The sequence below is a fragment of the Plectropomus leopardus genome, chromosome 3 (genome assembly GCF_008729295.1).
Source record: "Plectropomus leopardus isolate mb chromosome 3, YSFRI_Pleo_2.0, whole genome shotgun sequence".
Classification (NCBI taxonomy): domain Eukaryota; kingdom Metazoa; phylum Chordata; class Actinopteri; order Perciformes; family Serranidae; genus Plectropomus; species Plectropomus leopardus.
The window spans coordinates 6,534,090-6,556,364 of NC_056465.1; the positions used below are offsets into that span (position 1 = coordinate 6,534,090).

At 39.7% G+C, this 22,275-nt stretch overlaps 1 protein-coding gene across 3 annotated transcripts in view; it reads right to left on the reverse strand.

Annotated features, from left to right (window-relative positions):
• Positions 1 to 22,275, reverse strand: part of LOC121963369 (desmoplakin-like) — a 54,287-nt gene that overhangs the window by 8,002 nt on the left and 24,010 nt on the right. For 2 of the 3 annotated variants that reach the window (XM_042513664.1, XM_042513659.1), the window contains 22 exons: positions 20,264 to 20,351; positions 19,176 to 19,294; positions 18,904 to 19,054; positions 17,642 to 17,767; positions 15,720 to 15,779; positions 15,472 to 15,639; positions 15,043 to 15,147; positions 14,856 to 14,951; positions 11,574 to 11,699; positions 10,517 to 10,669; positions 10,087 to 10,241; positions 9,843 to 9,969; positions 9,539 to 9,725; positions 7,886 to 8,274; positions 7,620 to 7,798; positions 7,207 to 7,345; positions 6,716 to 6,909; positions 5,511 to 5,673; positions 5,312 to 5,395; positions 5,120 to 5,227; positions 4,827 to 4,925; positions 2,950 to 3,432 (listed from right to left, as the gene is read on the reverse strand). In XM_042513664.1, coding sequence (XP_042369598.1) covers positions 2,950 to 3,432; positions 4,827 to 4,925; positions 5,120 to 5,227; positions 5,312 to 5,395; positions 5,511 to 5,673; positions 6,716 to 6,909; positions 7,207 to 7,345; positions 7,620 to 7,798; positions 7,886 to 8,274; positions 9,539 to 9,725; positions 9,843 to 9,969; positions 10,087 to 10,241; positions 10,517 to 10,669; positions 11,574 to 11,699; positions 14,856 to 14,951; positions 15,043 to 15,147; positions 15,472 to 15,639; positions 15,720 to 15,779; positions 17,642 to 17,767; positions 18,904 to 19,054; positions 19,176 to 19,294; positions 20,264 to 20,351 — 3,499 coding nt within the window. Of the gene's footprint in view, positions 1 to 1,263; positions 1,739 to 2,095; positions 3,433 to 4,826; positions 4,926 to 5,119; positions 5,228 to 5,311; positions 5,396 to 5,510; positions 5,674 to 6,715; positions 6,910 to 7,206; positions 7,346 to 7,619; positions 7,799 to 7,885; positions 8,275 to 9,538; positions 9,726 to 9,842; positions 9,970 to 10,086; positions 10,242 to 10,516; positions 10,670 to 11,573; positions 11,700 to 14,855; positions 14,952 to 15,042; positions 15,148 to 15,471; positions 15,640 to 15,719; positions 15,780 to 17,641; positions 17,768 to 18,903; positions 19,055 to 19,175; positions 19,295 to 20,263; positions 20,352 to 22,275 lie in introns of all 3 variants that reach the window. The other variant, XM_042513673.1, reaches the window with a different exon arrangement.

The window sequence follows — 22,275 nt, forward strand, 5'->3', positions numbered from 1 at the left end:
TAGTACTATCAAGGATGACAGCACACATACTTGCTCTGGTAATATTTTTTCTACAATACTAAACAGAGGTCCAACATTTTAGTTTACAGCTTAATTGAGAGTAACAAGACTAACAAAAGTGATGTTGCACATTAAATATATCTTTTTTTGCTGGAACTCTCGTCTTTTTGTCTTGCAACTGTATTTTTTAAAAATGTGACAAATAGATTAAACCAAAAATAGTACATTAAATGAACAATAACTGAATAAAACCAAAAGCTGTTATTGATTATAACAGTAGACAAAGAGCATAAAGAGACATAAAGAGCAAGTCTGTGTGCATTCTGCCAAAATATAATTTGCTTTGTTAGTTTAGCAATACATCATCCAAACTTATTCTCTTCAGAAGAACATGAAAACAAGAGAATGTCTTACAAGACTGGGAATTGATAGTATACCTCAGAGGCATAATAGTGATCTTTTTTTTTAATTAAGTTACTTCATAGGGAAACAAAAACTTGAATTTCAACAACTGATGGATTTTCACTGTGAGATCAGCTTCCCAATCTTGAAGACAAACAATATCAACACTACATTGTATCAACTACATACAAAAATACCACCACAAGATAAAAAAAACTATTTTGACTATTGCTTCATACAGTTTGGAATAGTTCCTGTCTACATTCTGTAAATTTGCAAAACAGCACATATAAGTAATGAAAATAGATAGGTGCTTAACTTGACTGACTGCTCTATAACTGCATGAAATGATGCCTCAAATACAGCAAAAATTGTTAATATTTTACATATATATCAGTGCTGTTTTTACAAGTTTGCAAAATGCATCTAAAAGACCATCAAGCGTCTTGAATAATATAATGCACAATAATCAAACTGTATTGGACCAAAGGACCAGTGGTTATTATGTCAATTGCAGTGTGGATCACTCTGGGCAATAGAAGGAAAGGCAGAAAAGCATGCAGACTGAACATCTTTGCGCAGTGTGGGACAGGGAGACAGGGGGTTGAGGAGGTTGACAGGCAGAGAGGCACAAATCATATTTGCATGCAAGTGATTGACATGCAAGTTTATTTAAACACATATAGACATATGTGTTCAAATCAGAGTAACCCAGTGGGAGGAATCTATTGGGAAACTACTTAGGTGTTCCAGCATGCAAGCAAGTTTTGCTACGGACACTGATAGCTACTTGATTGTTTTTAGGACTCTGATTTGAAAAGATGAGAGCAGTCCAGGACTAAGTGCAGAACTTCCATGTACCTCGGTGGCCTGCGTTTGTATTTTCTCTGTCTCCAGCTTGAGTTTCTCCCTCTCTGAGGAGAGCTCTGAGACCAGGTTGCGGTAATCTACATTGCTGCGCTCACTGGTCTGCAGCTGCATCTCCAGAGCAGTGATCTGGGAGAAGAGCTCGTCATTAATTCCCTGTTTGGCCCTCAGGAGTTCCTCTTTATCATGTTTTGTTGTCTTTAGTTCCTCCTCCAGCCTCAGCCTCTCTTTGGTCTGGGTTTCTGTCATCTCCTTCAGCTTTTGAACCTGAACACAGTTCTTATTCAGTTCCATACTCTTCTCCTCTATAGTTCTGTAAAGGCTCTCATTCCTGAGGTTGGCCTCTTTGGCTCTTGCCTGCTCCTGGAGGAGTTGCTGCTGCATGGCCTTCAGCTCAGCACTCAGCTGTGTCATGCGCTCTGCAGAGTTCTTGTTTTGTCTCAAGCTTTTCTCCAGCTCCTCTTGCAACCTAAGATTCTCTTCACCTCTTTTTTCTGCTGTGCTGGCATGTTCTTTGGCCTCTTTGGCTCTTGCCTGCTCCTGGAGGAGTTGTTGCTGCATGGCCCTCAGCTCGGCGCTAAGCTGTGTCATGTGCTCTGCAGAATTCTTGTTTTGTCTCAAGCTTTTCTCCAGCTCCTCTTGCAACCTAAGATTCTCTTCTTTACCTCTTTTTTCTGCTGTGCTGGCATGTTCTTGGGCATCTTTGACTCTTGCCTGCTCCTGGAGGAGTTGTTGCTGCATGGCCCTCAGCTCAGCACTCAGCTGTGTCATGCGTGCTGCAGATGTCTTGTTTTGTCCCAAGCTTTTCTCAAGCTCCTCCTGCAACCTAAGACGCTCTTCTTCGCCTCTTTTTTCTGCTGTGCTGGCATGTTCTTGGTTCTGGCGTAGAGTGGTAATGGTGCTGACGTACTCGGTCATGGCTTTGGCGGTGTTTTCCAGCTCGGTTTCAGCCTGCCTTCTTCTCAACACTTCCTCTTGGTTAGCCTTCCTCAGATTCTCCACTTGGCTTTCCAGCCCATCTCTCACCTCCTGGAGGTCCTTCACACGTCCTTGTAACCTGCTCATGTTCTGTTCTACTCTGCTTCGCTCCCTGTTCTCCCTCTCAAGCTCTGAACGCATCTTCCGAAGCTCCTCTTCACGTTCTCCAAGCTGGGTCTCAGCCATCGCTGAACTGGTTAGCTTCACCTGAAGTTGGGTCACAGTCTGTTCAAGCACACCCTGCCCTTCCTCTGTTGTTTTCCTTCTGCGGGTCTCCTCCTCCAGACTGTGTGTGATGTAGGCCAGCTCCTCATTCTTCTCCTGCAGAGCCTTCATGGCTTCAGCCAACTCCTCCATATACTGACTGCTTTCCTCATCTCTCTGCCTCATCAGCAACTCCAGTTGACTTTCCAGTTCTCTCCTCCTTCGTCCTTCCTCTGTGATGACAGAACGCTGACTGCGAGATTCTTCTTCTGCTCTCTTCCTTTGTTCCTCAACATGGCTCATAGACATCCTGAGCCTCCTGAGCTCCTCCTCCAGATTCCTTCTCTCTGCCTCCATCCTGTCATACTGCTGCTGGAGATCAGCTGTGTCCTCGTCCTTCTGGGCTGCCAGCCTCTGCATATCTGTGTGGCTGATCTGGATCTGGGATTCGTAGCTGAGCTTTAAGTTATTGATCTCCGTACTACATTGGCTCCTTACCTTTGACATCTCCTTCTGTAGCTCCTTGATCCTCGCTGCCTCCTCAGCCAACTGCCGCCGCAGCTGTTCAATCTCATGATCCTTACTTGACCCACTCTTCTCTAAGTCCACCTTGCTCCAGCTGACTGTTTCCAGCTCCTTCTGTCTCTTGCTCAGCACCAACTCATACTCTTCCTGCTGCATAGTGTAGCGCTCCTCTGCCAGTCTCCTCTTCCTCTTCTCTTCCTCAAGCAAGCACTTGAGATGTGCCACCTCATCTTTCAGGTCTGCCAGCTGGCTCTGGGTGGTGTCTAAAATGTCCTTGGTGGCATTGCACGTAGACATCTCCTCCATTGACACCAGCTTTTCATGTGACAGGGACAGATCCAGCTGATAGCGAGAAATAGCTTCTTCTAGAGATTTGTTCTTGGCATCGCGGCCTTGCATATCTTCTCTCAGCAGGCGAAGTTCCTCCTCTAACAGGTCAATCCTGGTGTTCCGAATCTATAAGCAGGACAAAGCAAAGATGGATGCAGTTTTAAAAGCTTTAATTATGTGCAGGTCACTGTACAGTAGGTAAAAATACTTCACCACAGTCTTCTTGACTGACTTATTCAAACTGATTTAACGGATTCATGGAGTCACCCAACATCCAGAAAATATCTGTGGTTTCTGTAAATCTGCATTAGCGAGTTTTTGGCCACATGGGGACAGTGTAACAAGTTGTAAACACAACACAATATTGACATATTATCACCTTATAAACACCAAGCTGATATGGTTTTAAAAACACTGGTCTATTTACACAAACATAAGACGTGAAGCAAAATTACATTCAGCTGGAGTCAAGTCCAAAATTTGCTCTCCTTTTAGCTCTATTTTGGTCTCCATCAACTACTATGGAAAAATGTCAGGCTCAGTTTAGTTCAGTCTCTAAATGCTCTACACCAGCATGTCTCTAATACTCTTTATCCACCAAAATTAGCGTGTGTACGCATGTTTTTTAAATGCGGGTAAACCAGCTAAAACAGGCTCTAGGTGCCTTTCCCCTTGCTAGTCAAACAGAACTGTGTACACTCCTCTGTAGCAAATGAATATGCCTTTCTTTGTGTGTGTGTGTGTGTGTGTGTGTGTGTGTGTGTGTGTGTGTGTGTGTGCAGTTTTCTTTGGTGTGTCACAATCAACATTACGGACAGGCCAGAAAACAGGTTATTAAACAGTACACAGCAGCATGGATAGAGGCCTATGAAATCAATATGAAAGTTACATATTTTTTTTAATCTCTAATTTATTCAGTCTCTCTTTCAATCTGAGTGCAGACTAATTTGGACTGATGTTTGACTGCTGCTTGGGCGAAAACATACAGCATTTAGTGTTGGTGCGTCATTGCATCTCGCTAGTTAAGGGGCTTACATTATTAGTGGGCGTTTCCACTGAAAAGTGGCAACACTTTGTCTGTCTTCCATTTGGTGCTGGATAGATAGTACACAATGGGTATATCTGAGCTTTTTTGCTGAAATGGATGACTGGTGACACAAAACCAGAACAGTAAGGTTGCAGACCATGTAGAGCTCAGGAGAACTGCAGAATCAAGAAAAAAATTCTCTGTGGGCTCGTCACTATAAGCATGTTTTCCTCTGTTATTATAATATAATAATTTTCATTGGTGCAGCTTTAATATTTAGTTTTAGAAGAGATAGAAAAGGGTGTTGCCATAATGTAAGTTAATTAAACTCAATTTATAGCTAACTCAATCTGATTTGAGTTAATTTAATTTAACCATAAGGAACAATGAACATTTGCTGACATTATTATCACATCAATTTGACAAATGTAGCCAAATTAACCTAAAGGTGAACAAGAAATGCAAAAAATAAATATTTTTAAAAAATCAGTACCTTGATCTCCTCCATGTTTTTGAGCAGCGTTCCCAGGAATTTGTAGTAATCATCTGAATGGGTGAGCAACTCCATGTAACGGGTTTGCAGTTGTGTAGCCTGAGACAAAGACAAAGCAAACTCAAGGTTTAATTTATGTGTAATGTTACTTCTCTTCAGTCATAAAAAAAATCATTGATCTCATTCTTTAACATACAAGAATAAAAACATGTTCAGATACTGGTGGGTCAGCATATGCAAAAGGTGATTGAGTGTTGTAATGAAATACAACTTTTCCAATTTGGTTCCATTACTTCCAGATTAAGATCCATCGACGGTGACTTCAACATTGGCCTTTTAAAGGGGATGTTGAGCAAAGTCTCTAAACCAGAGGTGTAAGAGGCCAAGTCCATTTCATAGTCCTGTAAAACAAACATCACCATTAAAATGACTAATTTTAAGAGTTAAGTTGTATATGTCTGTATATAATTTGCCGGCCTCCTCACCTTGACAGAATTCACACAGGCCTCATTATCCTTCAGCACACTGTCCACTGTCTCCCTCTTCATTTTGATTTCTGTGTTCAAGCCCTTCGGAACACAAAAATATATTTATATAGATGTCAAATGATTCAAAACACATGGGCATAGACCCTCAACACAGTAATCAAGTTCATCAAAAACACAGAATGACTGAGCAGGAGACCTTCTGGTCGTTAATATGTTCTGTCAGTGCTGGGATGCTGTCTATCTTGGTGGCCTGCAGGAGGTCTTGTTTTTTCTCTGTTGTATCGATCCAGTCAATAAGGGATGTGCTGGTTTGCTTGTAGTGCTCCAGTTTAGGCTGGTACGTCTCCAAATCCAGGATTCTGAGCAAGAAAAAGAAAGAAGAAGGAACATATTAAACTTATGTTCAGCACACTGAGATAGTGACCATCAACACAAAACTAAAAATTCGATGCAGATTGGTGTAAAAAGGCTGCACTACTAAAAGTTCCATTATAGATTAATATTCTAATTTTCCAATTCAATTCATTGTCAAATCTATAAAGTGTAAAGTTATAGTGTAAAGTGCCCATCAGAGGTCCCCAGAGCCAACAGTGCAAACTTAAAATGGTTGTACGCAATCAGCAATCCACCATCCAAAAGTATTCACTTTACAGTTTATAGAAAAAACACAACAAAGAACAAGCTGTGAAGTTTTTGCACTTTTGGCTGCCTAACCAACTGATCAAATAATAGTTTCAGTGACCGAAAGGTGCAGGTTATTTTTTCTTTCATTGCATTCCACTAATCAAACAAAGACCATACATTTAAAACATATGCATGAGAATAAGTGAGCCTCAAAGCAGTGGTTCCAAACTGGTTCAGCCACAGGGTCCAGATTTCTCCTAAATTATTAGTTCAAGGTCCACACAGTTTAAAATATTCAGCGTCATACGTGTGTTTAGCCATGTGGTTAAGCTACTTTGCTGTCTCTTTGAAGGAGCTGTCTGTTATTCACTCACCCTGTTGCAGGAAACGGCACAACAAAAGCTCTGCACTCAAAATGAGGTGTTTTGTAAACTGGACACATTCAGAAAGGACCCATGACCCATTTTTGATCCCCAACCCACCAGTTGGGAACCACTGCCTTATAGGACTTGCAAATCTGTTTTAAATTTGCAAACAACAATAACTACAGACATCTGCACATGATTAGCCTAAATATTCCCTTGACCTGTCTTAAGTTGTTACTGAAAACAGTGAAGAGTGCATGTAACAGAAAGTCTTGGTCCGGATATTCACTGGCTTTATCATCATCAGACAATACCTGATGGGTTCTGAGATTACATTTTAGTGTAATTGTTGAGAAACACGGCCTGAACATGGGTCCTTGGTATAAAATAGATTTGAGAGAGAGGGATGTACCTGGTGTCAATCTGCCCCAGGATTCGTCTCCAGCGGTCCGACAGCAGGCTCACCAGCTCAGTGTATTTGGACAGCATCATGTCACACCTGTGGGAGGGCCCACCCACCTGGCTGTTCCAGTAGCTGGCCTTGCCTAACTCTGCCTCCATGGAGGCCAGGACATCCTTTTTCTGATCCAGCTCTGCTTTAATATTCTAAACATCAAGAACACACAGGGGACACCAGTCAAGTGTGACACTCCTGATTAGTCATCAGTTTATTTTGAAAGAATTGTGGCATGTACCAAAAGCAGTTTTTTTGGACTTTCTTACTCTCTTACACTAGCTTTTGTAACTTAAACTGATGGCTGACCACTAAGGCACTGAGCACTCGAAACTTAGCAGTGCAGATGAAAGGCTGGACTACTTACTTGTGCAATACATGTTAAAAGATAACTGAACTGTGTTGCTGAAAAACGGAGCAATTATCTGCAAGAAATGAGAAAATGTTACCTGCAGGGTCGTTATGTAATCCTCCACTTCACTGGGTGACAGAGAGGTGGTCTCTTTCTCTGTCAGTCTCGCCTCATGAACTTTCACTATGTCTTCAGCTTGTGCCACACTCTCCAGCATTTCCCTTAGAGCCTGCAGCCTGATAGAGAGGAAGACATGATGGAGAGGCGGAGAAAGTAATTCCAGAAAAATAAGAAAGAATGCATTTATTTTGTCGATGTCTAATTTTGAAATGTCAGAGTAGCACAGAACACAGACGAGAGTTTTGATCACCCTAGTTATGATGTGCATGTATATATGTGTGTGTGTGTGTGTGTGTGTGTGTGTGTGTGTATGTATATGAAATTTAATCTCGTGTCCTTTTTGCTAATGAGACCTTGATGTCAATGAGACATCAGTTTGTGTAGATTTACCGCTGTAGGTAAGCTGATGAGCTGCTATCCAGACTGCTCAGTCTTTCGTTGATGACTCTAAGCTCATTGCGGAGGAACTTGGCCTTATCTGCATCAGTTATGCCAGCGAGCTCCTTCAAAATACGCTCCTCCAGACGTGAGAATTCCTCACGCATCGACTCGACATCATGCTGCACCATCTGCAGGGAAACAGTTATTGCATTGAATGCTGGCAATAAGATATTAATCATGCAAATTGTTTTTATATAATGATTTTTTGCGTCTACCTCCAACTGAGTGATCTTGAGGCCACAGTCATTCATCCCGTCGTCTCCAAGGCAGATATGAACGTGCTGACTTAGCGTGCCCTCAGCGCCCTCCAGTCTAAGTCTAAGCGCATGCAGCTCAGATAAGCTATGGGAGGTGACCTTCACCTTCTTCTTTTTTATCTGCCCCTCGATGTGACATTTTTCTTCACGGATCCTGGCCTCCTCTTCTTTGAGCCTCCTGGCCTCCTCTTCTTTGAGCCTCCTGGCCTCCTCCTCGCGCCTTATGGCCTCTTCTTTGAGCCTCCTAGCCTCCGCTTCGGCCGCATTTTGCTGCTGTATTATGATCAACTGATGTTGGTATTGCTGCTCGGCTGCTTTCTGTTTTTCTATCTGTTCCAGCTGTGCATCTGTGAGTAGACACAAGTATGTGAGGATGTTTTTTAGTGGAGGAAAACATAATTCTCTGGTAGTACAAGTGAACTCTTGTGTGTGAACATGATATACATTTTTGATGTATATCTCATGTTAGAACAAGTAAGTATTATTAGAGGACTATATATTGAAAGACTGAGTCCAGAAGAAAGAGTCAGTTATACTAAACTTTGTGAATTAAATATCTTTCTTACATTATAACAAAATTTAAACTATAATCACTGCTTCACAGTAATATGGTTCCACGAGACAGTCAAGTTGAAGTTACAGTTTACATCCATGTCTGTGAAAACATGGACACTTCATACACAACTTCCCACTAGCACTGCAGAAGATCTATACAATGAGCATAGTTTCAAGGTGGACAACCAAGATAAGGTTTATTAATTCAGTATATGACCAAATGTCTCGCCTTCTGTTACTGAGTTATGATGTTGAGAGAAAAGTTTTTGCATTTCATTGTGAAGTTGACCTTTGACTTTTTGGATATAAAATGTCATCCCTTTATCATTATATCTGATTAGACATTTGTGAGAAATACTACCATAATTAATGTATGAGTTATGGCCAAAAAAATGTTTCCTGAGGTCAGCATGACCTTGAACTTTCCCTTTGATCACCAAATTCTGATCGGTTCATCCTTGAGTCCAAGTGGACATTTGTGCCAAATGTGAAGAAATTCGCTTAAGGTGTTTTTGAGATATTGCGTTCAGGAGAATGAGACAAACGAAAGGTCACAACCACCAGATTCTAATCATTTCATTTCATGTTTTAGTCCAAGTGGGCATTTGAGTCAAATTTCCCTCAAGGGGTTCCTGAGATATTGCATTTGTGAGCATGGGACAGACATATGAACATATGGACAACCCCAAAACATAATGCCTCCAGGTACCATCGCCGCAGAGGCATAAAACCAAGTTTTCAGTGCAAATAAAAGCTTTTATTCCCCAACATTTTGGATTTTCTCCTCAAATATTAGATGCTGTTGCAGACAACAACTGTCTAAACATTTGTTGCTGATAAAAATACGGATGTAGAAATTGGTGGTAGAGGTGATAAATGAATACAAATGACTCTCATTTCATTTTAAAAAATCTATTATTTTCTCAGAAACACTGCCTTTTGCTGCTATAACTTTCTCTTATTCTAATTAAGTTAAACATTGTCAACTGCAAATAATTAGTAAATCTAATGATTTGTTTTCATGCAGAAGAGAGTGAGGGTTTTTGTTGTACTGACTATAAGTAGGCAGCTGCACCACCAGCTGTTCAAAGTGGTTCTGGGCTCCGTTGAACTGGTTCTCGATGGCTCTCTTGTCCTCGTCGACAAACATCTGGGAGCCGCTGCTCGCCAGTATGAACTCCTCGTAGTGACTCTCCAAGCTCTTGATAAGTTTGTGGTAGTCCTCTGGACGCATGGTGGACAGCTGAACACACACAAATACACAAGCATTATGTCTGACTAAAGGATATGTGTAACACTCCAATAATAATACTTTTGGAGACTTTCTGTACTGACTTTAGAGATTGTACTAATCACTTACCATCTCGATGGTGAGCGACTTGATTGTTCTGATATCAGATAGGCAGTACTGCCAGGCGATGAGACTCTTAATGTTGATGTATAGCTGATTCCAGATGGACAGGATGGCCTCATAGTACTGCTCGTTCCTATGGATGACAAAAAGACAAATTTAGCTTCACAACAACAAGGTTACTTTAGGCCTCTCTAAGCCAAGACCTGCATATTTAAATGTGTCAGGATCCAAAACAATTTCTTCGTCTTACTTGTTGGCCAGACTGATGCCGAGTGGGTTGGGAGGTGGTACGATCAGGCACACAGAGGGCACTGTCATATCCAGTCCTCCCGGGCCTGTAACATCCCATTTACTGCGTTGACTGTTGTCTTTTAAAATGGCTTCATTTCCCTTACAGATCACCTTCTGCGGAGCCCAAAGAAAATTAATTTCATCAATAAAAAAAGTAAATAAAATAAAATCCTGCTCCACAAGAGAAGTCTGGGAAACATTTTAAGATTTATAAATATAATTTATCTAAACAAATTGAAACAAATTGGAAATGTTGCTGATCATAAAGGCATACACATGCATATTTGAGAAAACAGGATTGAACCAGTCCCTTGCAGACTCAACCCAAAATAATTATTAATTATGATTAATTCATCGTGTATACATGAAGTGATCCTGAGAAAACTGACTTGGTCTTGTTTGAAGTCACATAGGGCTTTGACGATGACAGGGCTGCTGCACTTCTCTTCAGGGTTTCTGGGTTTCAGCCTCACAATGTTCTTGGACTGAATGGCCAGATGTTGAACCTGCCTCTTGTTATCCATAATTCTCTCCTTTTCCCTCTAGAGAAAAAAAAAGCAATTTCAATAACTATAATAATGTAGATCAATAATAGTGATTACAGACTGTAGTTGTTCTTTTGTTTTTTTCCGACTCCATGGCCCCTTCTGCTGAAGTGCAACTTTTCTACAACAGAGAAGCACTTATCAACATCGAGAAACATTGTGCGAAGTTTGGACTGAATGTAGCAGACTGTAAGAGGGTCCCCACAAATGCGTGCCCGAGCGGCCAGTCAGACCAGAGGGGAGGAACCAAACTGAAAGTGCTGGACAAAGAGAGGGAGGAGAGCTGGCATCAGGGTGAGGCTGACCTGACTTGGACCGAAAGCTGTTCCTCTACCAAGCCTTCTGCCTAATGTTCGGTTGCAGAAGAATAAAGTGGATGAGATGCGAGTGAGGCTCATTCAGCAACGGAAAATCAGAGACTGCTCTGTGCACATTTTCACAGAGACATGGTTAACCGCTAACATCCCGGATCAAGCTATTGCACTGGATGACCTTGTTAAGAGCGGACAGGATACAAGTCTCAAATGTTGGAAACTCAAAAAATGTACTGCAGGAATTGTATGATATCATCAGCAGCAACATGCCCAGATGAAATTTTCATGTTAGCTGGTGATTTTAATCAACTCATTGTTCAACTGCAAAGATGTAGCAAGATCAAGGACAATTTTAATTTTTAAAATTTTTTTTTTTTAACTTAAAAAAACAGACAAATAAATCTACCTTGTACTTTCCGTAGCACATTTAAACAACAGATACCAAAAAAAGCAAATTACACAATAAAAAATAATAAAACAAGAAGAATAAAATAGAAAGTGGACACAACAAATAACAACAGTACGAACAGGTTACCTTTTGAAATTATAGAAGTCATTAAAAACAAATAAGAAGCTGTAGTTTGTACCTCAAGACTGCCGAGGATCTCCAGAAGGTTCTCCAGTGGAGTGTTCTTGTCACAGGTGAACTTCGTACGAACCAACTCGTGTTCCTTCTGCAGGGTGCTGTATGTCTCATTGGCCTCTCTGAAGAACTGAGATATATTAAAGAGATCATTAGGAATACAATATGGGGTCTTCCTGAGGTGTCAGTTTGTGAAAACAAACCTCTTTATCGACACTAGTCTGTTAATATCAGAAAAAAAATGAATGCATTACATCAAATATGATATTAACCTTAGGGAGATAAAACAGAAGCTATTATCACACTGCAAAGTCTTTATATTCACTGAGTGAGGCGACTGTTAGGACCACCATATGGTAACTTCATTGATCACAAGAGATGAGAGATCGCTTCGCATAAATTCAGCCGAATTTAACACAGAGCAGACAGGAAATCGGACAGCGATACAACATTAAAACATCTGGTAACTTTTCAGAATAAAACACTCCGTGTTTATGTCTGATCATATTTCACTTAACTACATCAACAAAACGTCAAAATAAGCGGATCCAGGCCTGGATTAAACAGGTCAGAATTTTAGAGGTCATTACCGGCAACATGGATGAGGAGAAGCCAATTTGGAAGGTGGAAAACCACAAAGGAATGAACTGACATCACTATAATTAATCCACGGGGTGAATGGAGTTCCTACTTTTTCTTCTGTAATGATATACTGCGCATGATTCTGTAAGTACCGCAGGAACTCCTCGGTCCTGCCACTCCAGCTTATCCGGCGGTGCTGCGCCATGCTGGACTCAAAACACAACTGGTGGGGATTGACGGATGACAGAGCACGGAGCTAAACTGCAGCGGAGCCATAACGCAATGCACATGCAAGCGGTGGAAATCCGCCTTGAATCAGTGGGAGGGAAAGTGCTGTCTGACAAAGTTTTTTTCTTTAATGCCATTAAAAAATAAAAATTTCAAATTTAAATTCTTAAAATTGTGCCTTTTAAAACAATAAAGTAAAAGGCATGCAGTGAGAAGGAAACAGCAGATTTAGGTATTTAGGTATTTGATGACTTAGTCAGCTAGTTTGATTTTTTTTTATTTTTTGTTGCTTTTGTTTTTTAGTTTTATTTTCTTTGCCACATTTTTGCCTTTATCTTACAGTCAAAAGTGCAGAGAAAGGAGAGAGGAAACTTGGCAAAAGAGAGGGTTACAGTAAGCAATGGTCAGAGAACAAAATAAAACTCTGGACGCTGCAATTATGTGATATGATATTGCATTAGTTTTAAATGTAATCACTGGCTGAACATTTGTTTGCTTTTCCTTTTAGTTCTGTTCTGGTCTCCACCAGCTCCTGAGGGAAACATCTGGCTCTTTAGCCACTAAATGCTCCATTGTATTCACCAGTTTGTCTGTCTGCCAGTTCATAGTGGGTAGGTGCTGCACAGAGCAAACTCCGCCTTAATTGAGAAGTTTTAAGCAACCTAAAAAAATCAAAATCAGTTTAAGTGTAGGCTATGCTATATTTAGAGTATTTTCCCTTCTTATATCAAACACACCAGAGTCCAATGAAAAAAAAAAATGTTTTACTCCACTGAATACTGCTCTCCACCACCATCAACTGTTGTGTAGGTAAAGAGGAGAAAATATTGCAGCAGTACATCGTTTAGGTTCAACACTGGTGTTGTGGGACTGTACTTTATTTTTCAGAGGAGGGGGGTGACTCGAGTGTGACTTTTTAAATTTAAAATAAATTAAAAAAACCTCCTTCTCAAGTTGTATGTCCTTCAGATAAGCCAAAATTAAAAACACAAGTCCCTCCTTGGTGCTTAATTTCTTTTATTGCCTGACCACTTTTACAGGACCCATTCCGCCCTCTAAAATAACGAACAGTCCCTATCTCTAACCACCAAGGGAGGCCAGTGCGGCAGAACACTTAGTTCAGATACAGTCCGACTAAGGTGTCTACATGACGGAATAGTTCAACTTTCAATCAAATTATCTGTATGTTCAAGTCTGACTATGAGAAATTCGTTTCAGTCCAATTTCAGTCGGTCTAACATGTTGACATGTATTTTTAAAGTCGGACTAACACAATCATTTGACTTTTTCTAACATCATGTAAACGTACTTAGTGAATTTATCACAGCTTGTTTGCTGAAAACATCTGCAGCTGGTAATGACGGTGATGACTGTGGACTGGGATCATAAAGCCAAACCAGTCAGGTGGAAGGTGAGAAAAAACTGAATGGAGCTGCAGATTGAAATACATGGGCCAAGGATGCGACACATCACATAGGCAGGGCAGGGTTGTTTTTTTTTTTACTTCAGTCTTTACGCTGTATGGCTGCTGCCAGCTTCAATTTGTGCATAGAGTTTTGCCAAGTGATAGAGGAGTTGGCTATGCAGGGTTTGAAAGCATAGGCTATATTAACTGTTACTGCTATAAATTAATAATTGATTAATTCATTTTTTTTTTTTTAGTAATGACCTTGGGGGACTGAGCCTTTGCCATTGCTGCCCTAAACCTCTGGCACTCCCTTCCAACATCCGCAACTCAGACCCACTCCTCATTTTAAAAATAAACTCCCACCTTTTAAAAAAGCCTACAATGCGTGTCTCCCACGCCCCCCCCCCCCCCAATCTGAACTGCCACATATCGTCTACATTTGCTTTTTTATTCTATTCTTGTATTGGTATCTGTTCTGTTCATGCCAGCGTTTTTCAGTATTTTGTATTCCCTATTTTGAATTTGTATTTGTTTTCTTGTTGCATTTCATGTAAAGTGTCTTTGAGTATCTAGAAAAGCACTATATAAGTGCCATCTATCTACCTATCTATTATGATAATTATTATTATTATTATTAAATTTAAAATCGCCCACAGGGTTACTGTGCTGCTTCGCATTGCCTCTTGTACAGCCAATTTTAAACCAATTTCAAACTAATTTTACTAACTTTATTACATAACTCTATGTAGTTTTGACGTGTTGGAGAGCTGTGTGCAGAGAAAAAAAATAGACCAATTATGTTAAAACAGAGATGAGCAGCGATGCCCAAAGAGGTGCACATGGCTTCTGTGGACATTGTAGCAGTTTGAGCTGATGGAATGGACATGTTCTATTGCGGGCATGCTGTGGTAGACATGCCACGCTGTGTCTGTGCCCAATGGTCTATTGAATTCATTCGGGGTTTGTAATTACGAGAAACTCCCCCTTACATTACACATAGCCATTTAATCAATCACTAATATAAAAGTATTCATCAGAATGGCTTCAGGTTTTGTTTTGTCATGCTACCTGGCTGTAAGCTGCATTCTCCTTCAGATGAGTATCAATGCACTTGGTGATTTGAAGGAGCCAACTCCACTGAGTTTGCAGAGTGTCCTTGTAAGCCTGAAAACCACAAAAAAGAAAAATTAAAGATAAAGCTCCCACTCTACATGTAAACTCTGTGTAAGGTTCTGATAATGAAGGAGTCCCATACCTCGATCTTGTCTGCAGCTGGATGGTTGTCCTTCAGTAGGGTATCCGCTTTGGCCTTCAGTTTATTCAGTTCCTTCTCTTTGTCCTCTAGGGCACTCATCAGTTTCTGTATGAGAAGAGCATCAATAATCAGAGGGGACACAGAAAACATCAGGTTGCAGTTGGAAAAAAAGACACTGTGTCCACATGTGGATGACTGACTGCAGCTGCCAAAACTCAAATGCATCACAGATGATTGCTCCCTCATATGATGCAATCTGACTTCATAAAAACGCATTAGTGTAATTTATACACACAGGACTGCCAAAAATGTTAAGCAAATGGGGACAAGCTCTTAAAAGATGAAATTAAATGTTGATTTCTGCATCGTGAATGCAGCAAAATGTAGCAAAATCTCTCCTGGATCCCACTAAGCTTTTTATTGACTAACCGAGTAGCTCTCCTGCTTCTTTGGGATGTACTGGTCGATGTTCTTGTCTCCCCAGTCAAACATGAGCTCCTCCTCCTCCTTGTCGTTAACCCACATGATCGCTTTGGATATCTCCTGAATGATGCTCTTCAGGTCTTGCAGCTGGTCAAAGCGATTTTTCGACATATTCTGACAAAAAGGAAGAGAGTGATTTTAGATACTGTTTATCTGAAAACAGTGACATTGTAGATTTATTGGTTTTCATTCACCTGCAGACTGTCCCATTCCTGAGCCAGAGCATGAAGATTTCCCTTGTCTCCTTTCTTCTCCTGCGGGAAGAGAATCAAAAAGATGCTTTAGGTTGCAACATTGGAAATGTTAGATGCAGTGATTTCGGAGCTAAACTAGAATTATCGCCTCGCAGTTGTATTCCTCCACAAACACATTGAGTCTCAGCTATGGGTGCCTCACACACATCTTCAACGTGGCAGCACAGAGAATCTATGCAAACAGCACAGTATTTGACCTTTTGGATATAAAACTCAATCACTTTATCCTATTACACATTTATGGGAAATTATGTCCTAATTAGTGTATGCCTTACTAAGTTATGGCCAAAAACATGTTTTGTGACCTTCAACAATGACATTCTGATCAGTTCACTCAAAGTGGATGTTTGTGACAAATTTTTTAAAAAAAACCCTCAAGGCCGTCTTGAGATATTGCTTTTGTGAGAATGCAACAGAAGAGGTCACAGGGACCTTGATCTTGGACCACCAAAATTGAAGCAGTTCATCATTAAATCCACGTGGACATTTGTGCCAAATCTGAAGAAATTTTAAAGAGGCATTCTTGAGATATCGTGCTCAGAAGAACACGTTGTATGGACATACAGATCGACAATCCAAAAACATAATGCCTCCAGCCACGGCTATCCCTGACACGGAGACATTAAAAATAAGGACATTATGATCTCAGCTGCTTCTTTTTTACTATTCTCTCTTTAATCTTTTTCTTGTTAGTCCCCCAGCTTAATACTGAATACACTGGCTTTACACTGGCTGTTGATTTTAGATTAGATTTTAAGGTATTATTGATTACTGACAACGCCTTGAGAACACTTGGCCCAAGTAACTTATCTAATCTGTTATTGTCCTACGTCCCTTCTCCCACCCTAAAATCCTCAGATGTGTTGCTCCTTGTCATTTCAAGTTCCAGATAAATTCAGAGGCTGTTCGGTCAGAGCTCCTTGACTTTGGAACCATCTGCCTGTCTTTTAAATCACTTTTACAAACCCACTTTTTAGAACTGTTTTTCTGTGACTTCACTTATGTTTTATGATACTTTAGTTTATCTTAACCTGTTTTCACTGTGATGATAATTTTTGGCTTACAGTTCATCTCATTGTCTATCTGATTTTAAATGTATTCTTTTTTAGGGTTCTGGGTTTTAAAAGGTGCTACATAAATGAAGTGTATATTATTATTATTACTATTAGCACTTAAATACCAATACTACATGAACTAATACCCCTTTAAGTGTTTTTTTCCAGGCATATAAAAGTAAAGTTTGATTTTTAGTTAAAACTCAGTAGAATGAGATAGAATTTTAAAGTCAATGCGGGTTGCTTTGATACCATCAAGGAGATTTCTTAAAGGATTTCTTAATATTCTAAGTCACTTTTTAATATTTCTGTTCATACTTCCACATATGGCAGAAAGAAAGTGCTATCATGTATCCTTTGATTGTCTGTGTGTGTTCTGAGGCCAATCCAAAATCAACATACACATTCAAAATTTGCCCTTTTTTTCTCTTTTTATTGTAAAACACTTTGTAACTGGGTTTGAAAAATGTGCTACATAAATAAAGTTTATATTATTATTATTTATAAATACTAGACCACTGGGGTACCAATACTATATAAACTAGCACCCCCATAGGTCTTTTCTCATATATAAAAGTAAAAATGAATTAAAATTAATTAAAACTAGACTTCTCAATATGTTTTGAAGCAGATCCTATACAGGTTCAAAATTAGCCTTTTATGAAGAAATGAATAGGATTTACAGCTTCCCAGGAGGTCAAATATGTGCTCTATAACAAATTATACAGGGCCTCTGTTACAAAATTAATGACCAAAAAATTGTGGTTTCACCTCAGCAGTACTGATAAATGTGCAGACTGAACCCACCAGGTCGTCTTTGGCTCTGTCAACCTCGGTGCTCTTTTGGATGGAGATGTTAAACTTCTGGTGGTTGATGAGCTGCTGATCGATGGCAGCAGGATCGTCTCCCCAGGGGGCAGTTTCAATCAGACGCTGAAACACAACAACGCCATTTGATCAGCAGAAACACACAACATGACCTTGAGTTAATTTGAGGCAGGCCACAGAGGGAGTTTTAAACGTTTCCAAACATTTATCACGTAATGTCACCAGCAGAGGGTGGCAGAGAAACAAGTTGGATCAGGATTCATTTTTTTCTTTTGTGAATTTATGAGCCTCTTGTGCAAAAACATCTCAGGAATCTACCTGAAGAAAATAACTTTGAGTCTTTTGATGTCTTTCCCCTGCAGCACTCCCCAAAACTTGTGCATGTCCTCTTGTTTATCTGCAGTTCCTCATAAAGTCATTATTCTTAGTGTTAAACCTAATTGCTGACAAGCATTACCACTTCAATCCAGTGTGACAACACACAGCAGAGGAATGCCCTCATGTCAGAGCTACATGAAGACTTCGTGTGCACAGTATACTGCTTTAATGAGATCTGTCAGTCAATTCATTTTAGTTTGAATGACCTTGAATAGCCTTGAAATGTGGCTTAAAACAGATATTTAATGCATCAAGCTGTCATATTCACATTGTTCTTTTTGCAATATTTGTGTTTTCATTACTGTGCCTGCAGATTTTTTTTAATCAAAGTACATTTTTTTGAATGTAGATTGCAAATGAAATAAACATAAAAATAAGAAATATTTTTAAAAAAACAACAGAAAACAAAGCATAGAAAAACAAGGAAAAAACTTAAATAAAATAAATAACATTACACTGTACAAAACACTGAACCTTTTTATTAAAAGACAGAAGCTACATCTATGTTACAAAGGTGTTATGATACAAATCTTTTATCAATAAGCCAATTCTCCAACTATGCATGTAAACATACTGTACCATTAATATACATTATACTCTATGAAATGTATACTGTATTGTCAAAAATGCACATTGTGGCCTTTAATTAGGTTCAAGATCATTATATGTCTTAATTTCTATCATTTAGAGCTTAATGCAAGATATGTCCAAAACTTACAGCCAAGCTTATATTTGTTTTCCATGTTTTATTATATGACAACAAGTGCAATGGTGTGTGTGTGAGTGTGTGTGTGTGTGTGTGTGTGTGTGTGTGTGTGTGTGTGTGTGTGTGTGTGCGTGCGTGCGCGTGTGTGTGTCCACACCTTTTGCTGTGCAATCCAAGCAATAGCATCTTCAAAGCTTCTTCCAGGCTCCTCCCAGCCTCCAGAGCTCCCTCTGGTGCTCCTCCTCCTGTGAATGCTGCCTGTCATGGCGAAGTGGACGTCCTTCAGATGGTCATTACATACCTCCACACTACAGATTAGCAAGAGAGAAAGAACATATATCACAACTTGTATTGATTTCAGTCGCAGACAGGATTCTTCAAAATGGTAAAAATTGGAAGCAAAGAAAAAAAGGGTGGAGTCCTTCTTACGTCCTGATGACGTTGTCACTGGGCTGTCCCATCTGTCTCAGGTCCATTGCGCAGATCTTCAGCTGCTCAATGGTCTCTCTAGCCTTCAACATGAAGCGCTCTGCATCACCAGAAGCACCCTGCAAGGCATAAAATATAACATTGAGAGGAGTGTAAAAAAAAACACTGCAGGAACAGAAACACGCATCCATGTATTTTCCAGTGGAAAGTTTGTCTGTGATGAAATGTGAAAAATGTTGGATCTCTCTATTTGTAAACTTAAAAAGAACCAAAAAACAGCAAGTATCTCACCGTGCGCTCCTTTTTCTTTTTGGTCCCAACACCTATTATTTAAATGTTATCATGTGCAAAAACTTTGTTGATGTTTGAACCTGATGGATTTTTTGGAGCCAAAAACGTTGTCTTTGTTTCCATTAATAAGGGCAGCACTTAAAGTTTACACTGAATTTATCAGATTTGCATTGTTACAGCCAAACCGTCAAAATCCCTTGGAAAAACTCCTTGAGAAAGACGTTGAAAACTGATAATTCCATGACTTCTGGAAGGACGTAACAGAGATTATATTCAGTATTTGACATTTTTTTGTTTTGGACGAGTCAAAGCGAAAGAAAAGAGCCAGCTAATAAATCATACATGCGTGTCATTCAGGCATACAATGATGGGTCTTGCACTTCTGGAAAACTTTGCAGAAAAAAATAATTCACAAGAAGCTGCTGAGGATGAAGCTGAGGAGGCGTGTGTGAGACAGTTGAAATGTCGCTGAAAGAGTTTTGGCTCCAAAAAGGTGATCAATCACAGAGAATAACAAAATGCTCTCATTATCAGCCTGGGTCTGTTCCATGTTCTGACTGTCACATTAAATGCTCACTCACCCAGTTACTCAATTTACAACAAAACACATTTTTGTCATTCTCTCTGCATTCTAGCCAAAAGAGGATAAGCTGCAACACAATGCTTTTTCCATTGTAATAAAAACCAGAAGAATGCGCTCTGACCCTGGCAGGCTTTTATCTGCACTACTGAAGGAAAAGAGCCAAAACAGTGGCGTAACAAAACAGTATGACTCAGTAAAATAAAGTATGACTCACAGACTTAAGGGCGTTTTCGGCTGTCTTCAGGTACTCCTGGCACTGGTGCTGCAGGGTCAAGGCCCTCTGGTGGATGGAAATGGCAGCACTGTGGGGGGCGGCAGAGGGAACTCATCACCAGCAAGCTCATAAAATGATAATCCCTAACTGTATTATTTCTATTAAAAACATATCCAGCACAGTATTACAGTTAAGACCCGCAGATCCAAGCTTCACTATGTTATGTAATGAGGTGTGAGCAGGTTTAGTCAAAAAAGGTTCATATCATTTCAAGCAGCAGTCCTGTGTTTCATTTTTGTTTTTTCCTTCTGTCTTGACCAGGGGCGCACCAGGCAAATGTAAGAGAAAAAAATAAGTGGGACCCCTTCTAGACACTATTTGCCTTGGACAGGCCCCCAAAAGTGTAGGACCACCTATTTCTCCCGTGGAAACCACTGGATGAGACCACACAGTTGTCCTGTCCTGCGTACCACATGCAGCATTACATGTTTTCAAGTAAACCTTTCAGTTTTGGAGTCACTTTCTGTCAGAACAATTTACTGGAATGAAGTTTACATTTGCACAAAAAAATCCTGTCACTCTGCAAAGGGAGATGTACTGTAGTTAGGCACTAATTATAGTAAGAAAATCAAATAAAAACACATGACGCAGTTGATTATGTGCCTCAAAACCTAATAAAATTTTTTATTATCAAACACTGTGAACGGTTGTTTTACTTGAAAATTTGTATGTTTCCCAACTTTACAGATGTGGAAAAGAAAGCCATATGACCATTTAATTAATCTTTACTTCAACATCTATTATAAATTACAACTTCATATATGTCAGTAATAAATGAATTTTGTTGTGGACAGAAAAAATACGACTGTCATTTATATAATTCTACATGCATGTGAGAACTGTATTTTATCACCTTTTATATGATTTGTAAGCCTTTTTTGGTTGGAAAACTTCATACATAACACAATAATAAAAACGTTAGAATTATCATCATATGCAGCAGTTACAAAAAAACAACAGAGACTGTTAAGTAGATGTCTCTGCCCTTGTGCATACCATATTTTTGAGGCCGAGTATCTGAGAGTTGATAATAACTAACACCAATAAATGAGGCATATTATTTTCTTTACATAAACAAACATTTTTGAAAAGGATCTTTCATCAAAAAGTTAATCATTTCTCAACAGACCAAACATATCCTTGGCATTTCTGTGCTGCAATGTGTGTCGATAACCCTATCTTACAAAACCTCCTAAAAACTCACACAACCTTCAAAAAACAATTAGGTGACAGATTCAAAAAACAGCAACGGGAAGAGATCAGAAACACCTGCACACCACTATGATGTGACCTCCTGACCTCAAAAGACCTTCATCAGGATAATGACATAATTGCCACAAGGTAATTTCGGCTGATAAATTGGCTCAGTGGATTTATCCGTCTAGTTGGAGTGATTAGAAAATAAATGTGTGGCTTTTACTTTGAAAAGCCTAAACCCTACTTTTTCCGAAATCAGAAAACCAAAACAAATACCTGCTAATAAATATCAAAACTTCCCTGACATGGAATTTTAGAAAATGACTGGACCCACAAACTAATCACATTTCATCATCATGCCAAACATTGTGTGATCATGTCGACCAGACGCCCTCTGCCCTTTTCTGAAGTCCCACAGTGACATATTCATTTCCCCTGCCGATGATGGTGTGGAACCTGACACACGTTTCTAGAACAAGTGAGCATTGAACAGTTGCAAGGGAGGGAACTTAACATGTCAATGTGAACTATAAATCAAATTCAGAGCGTTGCTCCAGGGAGGGAGGCTGCCGCAGAGAAGAAGCTGAAAAAAACACATCAACTTTACCAAATCCCCACTAATAAGGTTATTCCATAGTAGCCTTTTTAGCCATGTATTAATAATTATGTGATGAAAGAGTTAGATGACATGTAAACTCCTTTAACAAACAAATTATGAGTGTACGGCAGCCATATATGTATGCAGCCTGGTGACA